At 42.7% G+C, this 12697-nt stretch overlaps 1 protein-coding gene across 2 annotated transcripts in view; it reads right to left on the reverse strand.

The window, feature by feature from the left end:
- Window positions 1-2263: 2263 nt before the first annotated feature.
- The window catches only part of LOC308126251 (FERM domain-containing protein 5-like), a gene marked incomplete at both ends in the record, with an annotated part of 68766 nt that continues 58332 nt past the window's right edge, over window positions 2264-12697 (reverse strand). For both annotated transcript variants that reach the window (XM_080490491.1, XM_080490490.1), the window contains 9 exons: window positions 2264-2853; window positions 7930-8036; window positions 8201-8269; window positions 8380-8454; window positions 8545-8636; window positions 9291-9354; window positions 10013-10101; window positions 11105-11192; window positions 12112-12235. In XM_080490491.1, the coding sequence (XP_080346617.1) occupies window positions 2264-2853; window positions 7930-8036; window positions 8201-8269; window positions 8380-8454; window positions 8545-8636; window positions 9291-9354; window positions 10013-10101; window positions 11105-11192; window positions 12112-12235 (1298 nt within the window). The remainder of the gene's footprint in view (window positions 2854-7929; window positions 8037-8200; window positions 8270-8379; window positions 8455-8544; window positions 8637-9290; window positions 9355-10012; window positions 10102-11104; window positions 11193-12111; window positions 12236-12697) is intronic.

Consider the following 12697-nt stretch of genomic DNA (forward strand, 5'->3'; position numbering starts at 1 on the left):
CGCTTATTAAACTTAGCAAGTCTGAATATTAATCCACATGTGTCTTTGTTTGTCAATCTGTGTTTTGTTACTAAACATCAAATGACAAGTAGTGAGAATCATTATTACTTTTCATTTTTACAAAAATAAATTCAGCATTTACAGCTGGGTATTTCACACTTCAGAGACTCTCGCAGCATTTTGATGTTCAATTTGTTCCTTTTTAATTTTTTTTAAACACGTTTCACGATACCAATCGGCACCCGCATAACCTAAACCCTTCTTTCAACCTTTTTTTCACTGGAGCCCACCAAGTTGTCCTAAGTGAGGCTGTGGACTTCTCTCTCCCACCTCGGGAGTTTCCAAACCGTGAGAGCCAATGCTGGTTGGACACGTCTCGTCTCACCAAGCTGTAAAAGCAATGGACGGGGTTTCCCGGGCCTACTCTCCATTCTAGAAATGATTAGGTTTTTTGATATGTGCAAATCCCAGTTGGGAACCACTTTTTAAACCTTCTTCTTCTTGCATAAATGAAATCTTTTAGTGCTGAACACGTGTGATCTCAAGCAGCCAGCCGTGAGCGAGAAAAGACGTCCGACTCTTCGGTACCAAGACTGGCTTCACGGTTTGATTCTGTAGCTTTTGGGTGGGACAGTGTATTGTAGGCTAACCTGTGAAATATCTGAAGCAGTAAGGCTGGAGCAAGGAGAGCAGACTATTAAGAGCTTCCATCTGCTGACAAACCGACGCAAGGATGAGACAACAGGTTTCTTTGGTAGGCGTGATGATGAAGTTGGCGACTGGACGTAAACATGACTTATCTTAGGCTGTGTTGTGAGAGCAGGGCAGGAAATCCACAAATCCACTTAAGAAAAAAAACATTTCAAGTACATCAAAAGTCACTTTGAGGATATCTCACTGTGGTGACGAGACAGCAGCTTGTACAAAAATGGAAACAGGAGTTATATTATAGCCTATATTGATGAACGCATCAGTTTGACGACAGCCCGGCTAAATTAAGCCGCTTCTACTCAACATGGGAATTGAACTCAAAGAGAACTATGGTGCAAAGAGCATAGATTTATGTACTTTACAGAAGTAACAGGGTCGATTCTCACTTGTTGGATAGGAACTCTGTCCTTTTTATAATTCCGGTATTGACATGAAGATAAACTCCTTTTTACAGACTGTGGGAGTTAAAAATTAATCAAGCACGTGACTACCACAACAGTGCTACCGCACACAGTCCCATCACCTTCACAACTACTGGAAAAGTAACTAGAGCAAAGGGACGGCTGTTCCTCCCACACACATCTCGATTGTAGTGACTAGCATTATTTGGCTGCTATTTATTAAACAGTAAACCTATTGCCTCCATAGATGACTCCTACCCTTAAAGAAAGCTTAATTTATAGTCATTGTACAATAAAACTTTATTAGTCCTAGTGTCTGAAAATAAATGGGATGTGAGCACACTCAACAGACCACAAACAAGGTCACACTTGCTATAAAAATACTCTTTTAAATCTGACAGGGCAGTACCCATGTCGCCCCCGGGTCGAAAAGCTACTACGACGTACATCTAACGGTTGTCTATTATGACAGATGTGAGGCTGTAAAGCACATCTGTGGAGTTCTGTAAAGTGTATATCTGCTCGCTGTGTAAAACAGCGATATTTCAAATACTTGACTCAGGACTCGTCTACATTCAGGCGCTGCTTCCCCCCCCCCTCAGCCCACACACTTTCTTGATATCCTTCCTCGACACTCGTCCTCCTCCGAATGGCAACGGCGACGATAAATGGTCATCGTGAATGTAGTGGTGCCTCTTCATTTCAACACATCTCAACGCCACTCTAACTCTCAGACGCACACACCCTCACACTCCGTCTCATAGTGATGTCACAACATATAAATTAATATAAAAATAAAGGCGGCTATTGTCTGTGATCGAAGGAGGTTCAGTGCTTGAACGAAACCTCGTCGTTGTGATTTGTGTAAAAAAATCAAATACCTTGAGATGACCTGAATTTGTAAAGTAAAAAGTGATTTCCTTCCCTGGCATTGATGGTTAGATGGAACAAACAAGGCTCTTCAGGGAACAGTCCTTGGCTTGTGACGGGAACTCCTTTGGAGAAGCTGATTTGATATTAAGAACAGGCCCGTCGTTATTTATCTCGTCCCTCATCCATCTTCCGACCTGTTTGGTGTGTATGTCCCCTACCCAGCAGCAGAGGCCTGCGATCAGTCCTTCAGTGTCGTCCTCAGCTCTTCTCCCGCGGCTTCACTTGCTGACGAGGAAGCCTCCCATCCATCGTAGCTTACAGGCGAACCAGCGCCGCAGAGGGCAGAAATATTCAAAGTGGAACTGCTGAAATTCCGGCGTCTTGCGGATGTCTCTCAGGAAGGCAATGTCCAGGTCCGACTCCGTCAGCATGATGAGGAGCAGCAGCAGGGCGAACAGCAGGCCGATGGTGACCAGGAACAGGCGCAGCACGCTCAGGATGAACTTATTCAGCTCCTCCACGTCGCTGGATGGCGATTGCTTGCTTTTGACCGCGCGCAGCGCCCTCCTGCCCGGCCCAAACTCCCCCGCGTGCCCCTCCTTCAAGGTCCCCGCCTCCGAGTCCTTGTCCTCATCCACGCTGCAGGGGGCGCCGTTGACGTGACGACCCAGAGGCATCTCTGCCCCGTGTTCCGCCACGGGCGTGGGCAGCACGCTGTCCGAGGGGCTGTAGGCCTCGTCGGAGATGACTGCGGACGTACTGGCTTCGCTCCCGTCCACCATCTGGCCCCGGGACGACATGAAGGAGTCGCCGTGGGAGACGGAGCGCACGGGCGTGGAGTGGGCGCTGTCTCGGAGGGACTCCAAACCTGTGAGCACACGGCAGAGGACAGTCGTTCATTATGGAGACACAAAGGGTCGTCAACTGGGAGGCGTTATGTTGGTCTTAGCAGCTTTAAAAGGGAAAGATCCTCACCGAACCTTATTGAACCTCGGACATTATGACTGGACGATCCCACGACGAATACACGATCCCAGAAAGATGATTTCATCATCATGCAGAAACCAAAGGTTTTGGTTTAAAAATATTAGTTTTGGTGACATTGAAGTTATGTGATAGAACAATGGTGGTAAACGTGAATTAAAATATAAAAATACGGTGTTGTCAATAAGTTACCCGCTCATTTCAATGTTATCTCACTAATGCTTGATCGACGATTGATAGATTATGTCTTTTTCCCTGGACATGTTTCCTTTTCCTGTCCTCAGGGGAGTTTTATGAAAATGACCTGTTGTCAATGTTTTTCAACACAAGAGGCTGCCAGTGGGCGGTTCTACTGTGTTCACACATGAAGGGAGCAGACGCTGGAGCGGCAGTGCTTCTCATCTGCTGGAGAAGAAAAGTTGAAGCTGGATTTTAATTTCATTTATATATTTTAAAAAAGAAATAAAAGAAGAAAAAAAAGCTTTATTAAAAACAGTATTCTAGTTTTTGTTAAGAATTAAAAATTGAGCTGTTGAGTGTTGAGTGTGTTTATTTTTGTTGTTTTATTTAGATTTTCTATAAAAGAAGCATCATTAATATGGCCTTCTTATCCAGAGGTTTTTAAGTTATCTTTGTACCATTGATTTTAGAAGAGATAAAGATATTGACAGGCCAGTCTGTATTTCTGTCTTTGGTTTTAAGTAGCTATTGTTTTTATTGTATAACAGAGTTGTTTTATAATTTTGGTTAAATATAAACATGATAGTTTGTGTGTCTGAGTGCTTTAACAATCACTGACATATGCTCTACAGCACTAGTGACATATTTATGTTTGTGTACTCATTTTGACTTACATTTCTTTTACGCAACAAGTTAAAATCTCTTTGACTTTGAATTTTTGTTTTTTTTGTTTTGTTTTTTTATTTTTCTGACCGTGAACTTCGAAAATTGACCTGTATTGTGAGGAATTCAGAAAATGTAAATAATCTCGTTTTTCTTTTTATCATTATTATTATTTATATTCAGTGAACTTCATTCAAATTACACAAATATAGGTGAAATCATACAAATAGAATAGGACGGGTTAGTGGAGGAGCAGTGAAATAATACATAATTGCATTTATATTTTACTATTCGTAGTAACAGCTGACATGCTGCACTGAAAGATCTATAAGATTGATTTTCTTTAGATGCAGTGAACTCCTCCAGAACGGACTAATTTCCGATAATAGATAATAATCAGGCAAATAAAGTAAGTCATGAATTTCTCTAATTTTTTTCTCTTATTTGTTTCCAGCTACAGTTTTCTTTGTTCTGTTAACTCATCATAAATTCAGCCAAACTGCTAAACGAGAGACGCGCTGTGCCGCTGGGCCGTCCATCAAGCTGGTTACATGCGCTGACGTGCTAATGACAAATGGAAATTACAGCTTCAGCTTTCATAAGTCAGTTGACGTTGGTGGCACAGCTTTGCATAAACAACACAAGTGAACGCTCTGCCTCAGATCAGCGTCGCACACAGCAACAGCGGTTCAAAGAGGAAAATAGAGGCACCAGCAGAGTGAGTCCATATGATGTCCACAAACCACTGATGAAAAGGTGCACATATAGAACTTGTTCCTCGAGGCTCGACGAAAGAGGTCTAAAGGGAAATTATGTTCGTCATTAATTAGTCCTGCGGCAAAGATTCCCTCTGCCAGTTTGAAGCCCCTGACATAATATTCAGGTACGCCGCGTTCTGTTGAACAATGTGCAGACATTTCTGATCGGCTTGCTGCCACAGGGAGCGACTGATTTGTTTTTGATGTGTAGTTTGTCACAAGCTCCGCTCAGGAAACCCAGTCTCTTCTCCCAGCATGTCATCTATTTTTAAACTAAATACATACAAGTGGCAACTGTAACCCCTAAAGTAAACATGAAACCCAAGTACAACGGAAACTCGCTCAGCAAAGCAGATCGACTGTGGATCTCTGAAAGGAAAGTCACAAGTCAGACTTTTAGATTGTGCTCAGTAATGCCAGGTCAACAATGAGTAGAAAACGTTGCTCGCTTTGCCTTTCACGTCAGAGAAACGTTCAGTAAACTCATCTCTGCTTTCACAAACTGTACAGAAACATCCGTCCACCTTGGAAAATGTCCGGCCGGCTTCACTTGAACCCAGAACTATTATGGCCCGAAGAAGCCAGCTCTCTAAATCCAGCGTTATTAAACCGGACTGGCCGTTTACCTGCGCGGCTGGATGGCGGGCGACAGCCATGATACTGAGCAGGTACAGCTAGCCTGGACGGACTCCTGGAGCTCTGGCCCGATCCAGGAGCAGATCCTGAGCCGGAAGACCCCTCAGGCAGGGCGGGGAAGAGCGGCAAGCCTCCCAGAGCTTTGCCCGACAGCCTGGGCCCCAGAGACAGCACACGCACGTTCACATCCCGGTAGCAGTGGTTGATCATACGCAAGTGAACGTTGACTTTGGTCTTGATCCTGATCAGACACTTCACCATGACTCAACGCCTGACCTCAGCAGTCTAAACACAGTTTGCTTCTTCTTGCTCTCCTTAAAATGAGGCGTTCTTAACGCTGCTGCCTCCTCCTTCTCTGTCTTTGTCTCCGACTGTGGCTGGCAGGACGAGACACACTCTCCACTCCCGACACGCTGGCAGGCGGGCTGACGGCCGGAGACAAATAGAAAGACAGTCAGAGAGTGAAAGACAAGGCCTGGGAATGTGGTCCTCTTGTGCACTAGCTGGTCTCGACCCCCCTGCTGACAGCAGTGACACACACAGCATGGACCCTGACAGCAGGAGCTATTTTCAGAGGGAGATATTATTACCAGGGCGAATACCAGTGTGGGCAGAGCAACAAGACAAAACACAGTCGATTTGTTCCTCTGTTGGAACATTTGGGTGCCGTGTCAAAATCGGATCTCTTTGTCTGTGACAAGAGGGGAGCAAGACAAAAGACCTGCTTCTCCTGTGAACAGACTGCTGTGTAAAGTAATTTCATCCATGCTGATCAACTAAAAGCAAAGTAACTCCCAGTGGCAGCACCGGCAAAAGGTTAATAGCCTGTTGGAGGAACGAGGGGGCAGGAAGGGCCTCTTATAACCCGACAGAATCACTTTCTCATGTCAAAATAATGCCCGAGGCCGGTGGAAGACGAGCACTCTGTTAGGAAACACTCCAAGAAAAGAAAAAACAAAACAATCGCACAAATGCAAAGAGCCATAGGCTGCCAACATGGAAAAGCTCTTATTGTGAAACATGTTCCTGCTGCAAATATACATTTCTATGGACTGACATGTGTGAAGGTGGGGCAAAAAAAGACTCCAGGATTTTTTTTGCTCTGCATGTGAGCAGTCCAAGCCCTGAGGCATTGCTGCTGGAGGAGATTCAAACCTCTAAACCTTACAGTTATAACAGGAACACTTATGAACATAGTCAACTAAAACTATTAAGCACTTCTTTTTGCTTTGTAGAAAGATGGCTTTTTTTCGGCATCTATATACCGGCAAGAATATGAACTGTCACCTTAGATTTAATGTCTTTTTAAGTGAAGGAAAGCATTTTTTATTGTATAACCCTATAACTGCACCATAATCTTGTAACTACTTACAGGTGAAGTGAGTGACACTGAGCTCTTTCTCCTGGCCTCAGCCAGGTTTGGTATATGATAGCTACTGAGAGGGATAGCTCCTGAGAGTACTTTCAAATCTCAGGTCTTTTGTGGTGTTTCCAGTCTGCAGTTTTCAACATCTATCAAAAGTGGTCTCCTCCTTGTCACATGGGATCATTGATTGTAAAGTCATTGGTAAAGTCTTGGTGGGCGTGCAGCCGAGATATCGTGTGTATCCCCAGACGCTGATGTGTGCATGGTCAATACAAACCTGGTAACCTTTTCCCATTACGAGTTTCTAGATGGACTGGTCGGAACACCTAACTCATAACCCTAACCCCAACTCATAACCCTAAACCCAACTCATAACCCTAACTCTAACTCATAACCCTAACTCTAACTCATAACCCTAACTCTAACTCATAACCCTAACTCTAACTCATAACTCTAACTCATAACCCTAACCCCAACTCATAACCCTAAACCCAACTCATAACCCTAACTCTAACTCATAACCCTAACTCTAACTCATAACTCTAACTCATAACCCTAACCCCAACTCATAACCCTAACTCATGACCCTAACCCCAAACTCATATCCCTAACTCTAACTCATAACCCTAACTCAAGACCCTAACCCCAAACTCATATCCCTAACTCTAACTCATAACCCTAACTCAAGACCCTAACCCCAAACTCATATCCCTCACTCTAAGGCTCAACAAGAACAATAAATTACTTTCTTGTAAACAAGTAAGGGTCCAGTGAACAGACTGTTTGTTCAAGATCATGTTCTAGTTGGTGTCTAGTTGATGTTATAATGTAAATAATTAACTATTATAACTATTCTGTGGCATCAACGTCCAGCCCAAACCCTAACCCAAACCCTTCACTATGTTCTATGGATAAATTAACAATCTTAACAAAAGCATGAGCTTGAAAGCAAAAACACAATAAATTTTTTGTTTTATATGATTGTAAATAAAGTCAGGCATCAAACGGTTGAAATACTTAAATCAGCATTTCCAGAATAAAGACAGATGGAGGCCTCAGTAACATGATGTGGTGTCACTCAGCTCATCTGACAGACCTGCGAGGGTGTGTCACACTATCAATGAACATGTTCGTTCAATTACATCCCATTGTACTGAGGAAGCTCCATTACCCAACCAAACACCACTTTTGACTGTTTGGTAGTGTGTGTGTGTGTGAGAGAGAGAGAGAGAGAGAGAGAGAGAGAGAGAGAGAGAGAGAGAGAGAGAGAGATTGATTGATTGATTGATTGATTGATTGATTGATTGATTGATTGATTGATTGATTGATTGATTGATTGATTGATTGATGATTTTACCCTCCATGATGGAGATGTGCACAGCTCTCCGTCGTGTCCGGGGCACGCTGGTCAGACGAGGGCCGTGTGTGATAGATGGGCAACTCCGACTTGGCACCATGCCAGCCCTGGAGTTAAAAAAATACATTTAAAAAAAAAAAGTTGGAACAAAGTCTCCAACACGCACGCACGCACGCACGCACGCACGCACACACACACACACACACACACACACACACACACACACACACACACACACACACACGGCTAAAATGTCCATAAGGATTGTCACCTGTGGATCTCAGGGGGGTCTCTCTTGATTTTGGCACTTTGTTCCATTACTTCTTTTGCAACTTTTCCACTAAGAAAACACAGAAAAAAACACTGTGATTTTCTCAAAACGTTTTTCGGTGATACTTTTACCTATGAGATACATTTTCAAAGTGCCACAAACACGTCATGTTACAATACCTGTATCTAAAGCGACTACCCTTGAAGAAGAGATTACTACTGGAGACGGTCCGAACTTGACTCGACTTCTCCAGCCTGGCAGCCAAAAATCAGGAATACAAGTTAACATCTAAACAAACGGATGCTTCTTTCATGCAAAGGTTACTCATATGTCCCGGGACTCACTTGAAGAAGGCTTGATTCTCCACTCCACACTTCCACAGATGCTTACAGGCCTCTGGTGTAGGTGCAAAGTAGGTCAGTATGATCTTCTTATCCTGTCCAGTACATTGAGACAGGAAGTGTCAGAGAGGTGCAGCAGAAAGATCAAACTAAGGGTCGGGGGGGCTTTTACTTTAAATTTTTGAGGGGAATTTATGATTAAACTGAAGGAAGGTAAACTGACATTTATTCTTAAAGACAACAAACAAAAAAACATACTGTATTTATTTCAACTATAGTTATGACAAAAAAATGGAAAAACCTATATGATTACAATTATGACAGTTGCAGACTATATAGCAGTGGAAGAATTGTTGTTTTTAATTCTTATGGATCCAAAACAGCCAATAACACTAATACCTTACAATGTGAAAACTTTTAAAAGCCAGTCAGTGACAGGAGGAGAGGCCTGAGGTGGTGCAACAACTCAGAGCTGTAATTTTCTAAATTAGACAGGGGGTTTGAATGTATGTTGGCTAGAGGACACGCTCACCACTCAGCAATAACAACCTTCAAAATGTTCCCTGGATAACTGTACACGTTGCTCATAGGAAGGCTTCCTTGACTTCCCTCTTTAAGAGTAACACACGATATTATTCCCTGTTTACCACTTTATTAAGAGTTGAGCACACTGGCTCCACCGCAACATAAAACACTTCCACAGCACCACGGGAGAGAAAAAGATGCGTTTCAATAATGAACAGACGTACCTCCTTCTGATTTGCATATATATGGAATGTCTTTGCTTCAAACTTGAGCTTGGTCACTTCGTCCCTGAGGTTAACAAACAGACCAAATGAGCAAGAAAAAGAAAAACAGAGGAAAGTGAGCCAAACAAGTGAGGCAGAACCCGAGTAGGAGGGGAACACAAAACCAGATAAAGACTGCAGAATATTAATTGTGGCTCGAGGTAAATTATTAGAGGGTAAATAGCTGTTCATTTCTGTGTGAAATGTCCTTTCACATTATATCCAGACAGACACGGTCACAGGAACCTGCTGAACAACAGGGACCACTTCTGAGCCAGCTTTATCACAATACCATGGACATTTCATTGCCTGCATCACTGGTGATTTTAAGCTTGTTTATATGGGATCTATATTTCAATAGAAATTATCATTGTGAACTGTGGGTGGATTTTGAGTATATTAATGGAATTATAATTTCTTCTTTATTTTAAACACTCATTTAATCATTTCTAACAGCGTGGTCTGAAGACTTCTTTTTAAAATTTGCAGAAAAATTTGTTTAGATTTTTCTAAATAACGTGCTGCGTAATATAAGGACTCTAGAAATGTGGAGTGTTAGACTTAATCAGCTGCTTTAAGCAGCTCAAATTTCCTTATTTATGCTCTTGGAATTTACATTGTTTCATCACACAAACGTTTTTCTTGAGTGGAAGTTTTGTTTAAATGTTTTGATCAGTACTTACCATTTGAGGAAATGCACCCTCCTGTTTCCTTGTAACACAGTGAATCCAAAAGGAGTGAAAGCCAGAAAAGCTGGATTTCCTGACACATCCTGACAAACACACAAATTCATGTTTTTAAATTGGGGAATTTTCTATTTTTGTTCTTGTCTTCCCCTGTGCTCTGTCATGGCTGCTGGTGTCTTTGTACTTTATATTGTTCTGGTCTTGGTTTCTAATCATTGTCCATGTGTGGTTTCATGTTCTCTGCTGCTATTCAGTTCAGTGTTTTATTGCTTTGCCATTGTGTTCTCCTCTGTGTTCCATTTCCTCTACAGTTTACCTTTGATTGTCGTCAGCTGTGCCTCATTACTCTCCGTCCGTATGTACTGTATGTGCCATACCAGGGTTTCCCAGTTGTCCAGTCCTCCTGTTTACTTGCCCTAGGTGGGTTAGTTGTGTATAATAGCCTGTTTTTCTTCCCACTATTGGTGATTTATGCCCGTCAGCATCAAGGCCATTGCATTAGCACAGGGTTCAAGCAGAGCCGGGTCAAGGCCAGCACCCAGATGTGTTTCTCCGCCCGTCTCCAAAGAGGTCCAGGAATATTTGAGGACGTCCAGTTACGCCCTATTGTGCTCTTCTCCAAAGGGTTCCTGGAGGACTAACATCTGCATATCTCTGAGGCCACATTTACACGTCCCAAGGTTTTTACAAAAACTGATATTTCCCGGTCTACGTTTACAAAAAACCAACAACCTTCATTTACACGGATCTGGATATACAGCCAAACCTGTAGGGGGCAGTGTAATGAGAAGCATGAAGCCACGCTAGCCAGTAGGAAAATACACTTCCTGAATGCCGTCAGTCATTTCCTGTTCTTTCTTCGAAACGGTTTGTTTTTGGTTAAAATAACAACCCTGTTCCAACTTTGTTACCTTCTTGTGAGAAGCCCTTTAATTTTGTTTCAGATCTGCCTTTCGTTTAACAAAGATTGCCTTTTGTTTTAACTGCCAGCATTAAAAACAGTCGTGTCAACAACCGTGAGATGAAATGTTCCAGCATTTCTTTCCAAGGTGAAGGGAACTTTGAAAAAGTCACCAATTTGCTGCCCACCTTGCATGGATGAGGGTCGACTCCGTACGTCTCCAGCATCTGGGCCTTTTGGAGAAAGTTGAGCTCTGATGTCTCTGGAGTCTGACCTCTGAAAAATACACAAAAAGTTAATGTACTCATGTGTAGGAAACACGTCAACTCAACTGTTATTTAGAATTTGTGTTTTAAGCCGAATGGAAAAAGGTGTGACATATCAATCAAAACGATTCCTTCAGTGAGATTGTCTCAAAGGAGTAGTGTGAGCCTATCCTAAGAAGTATTAATTTAGTCGGACAGAACAGTGTCTCACTTCATGAATATTCTTCGAGTGTGATGTTCTAAAGGGATGTTTTCTTGTTCACACATTCAGAGCCTTTATAACCCAGTAAAAAAACAACATGGAGAAGGAAGCTTGCTCATGCAACGACACATTGAAACTTAAAATCATCCTGAATTCTTCTACTCTCATGGTTTCACTGTAAAACTAATTCAGATAATGGCGCCTCACTGAACTGAAAGCAGACAATAGAAGTGAGCAATAGAGGGCAGTGTGGGATAAGATCTATAGCATCTCTCTGCATATGCTGTGCATACAGATACATTTACTGGTCAGTCCATCAAGCCAAGGTGCAAGAAAGGTCAATGTGCTTATTGTTGTTTGCATTTTAATGTTTTTTACTGTGTTTTCATGTTGACAATTTCTAAACAATAGAATGTTTCTTTGAAACAACCATAACAATAAATGTCCAGTCCATTCTAACTATAGTGTGCAAATATTTTTGTCATTCTTCATTTAAAAAAAACTTGTGTGGACTTATGACTTCACCATCCTGGGCCTGAATTTCCCCATAAGAAATCTGAGCTGGCGAGCAGCGTTGGTCTCATAAATTAAAGAGGAGACTGCATGTGAAGTGGAGGAGTTGAGTTTAAGGGTGAGCTCCGCCTGGATGGTGTCTTTTTTTCTGAGGCTGCGAGGGAGCTGAAGGCGGCCACCGGTCGGAGGAGGGTCTGGACAGGTGTCACCTTACATCAGCTCAGTCTTGTGGATATCAGCAATCCGCCGCTCCAGTTTCTCCGAGTGCTTGGGGAAGAACTGGAACTTGGAGCTGTAGCCCTCTGGGTGTTTCCCGGGGTCATAGTCACCAATTTCAGCTTGAGGAAGGGAAATGGAGAGACAACAAGCAGCAGGTTAAGGTGGAAAAAAATCACAGTTTTTTGTGATTTAATTATACTCAAACTGTTGAATCTTAGAGCGCACTCTATAATCTTGCTTGGATAGAGCAGATTCATATTGAAATAAATCCTAACTATTAACAAACAAGAGATGCTTGGGGCAGGAGGAACGTAGTTTGCAGCCACGGTTAATTTCAGCATGAATGCAACGCGGTCGCAAAATCCTCATTTGAAATATTTTTCCACAGGGAACAAAGTGAAAGCAGGAAAACAACTTATACAAAAGTCAAAAAGGAAAACCCTGAGTGTTTCTTGGCGTCCGCATTGTCAGTCACTACGAGTCTGGAGCCAGCTGTAACAGACAATATTACCATCCATGTCTGTCAGACCCCAGATGGTGAAGGAAATGCAGTGAGTTTGGTTACCTGGCTGCTCTCCTGG

This window comes from Lipophrys pholis, assembly GCF_963383615.2.
Source record: "Lipophrys pholis genome assembly, chromosome: 2".
NCBI lineage: Eukaryota > Metazoa > Chordata > Actinopteri > Blenniiformes > Blenniidae > Lipophrys > Lipophrys pholis.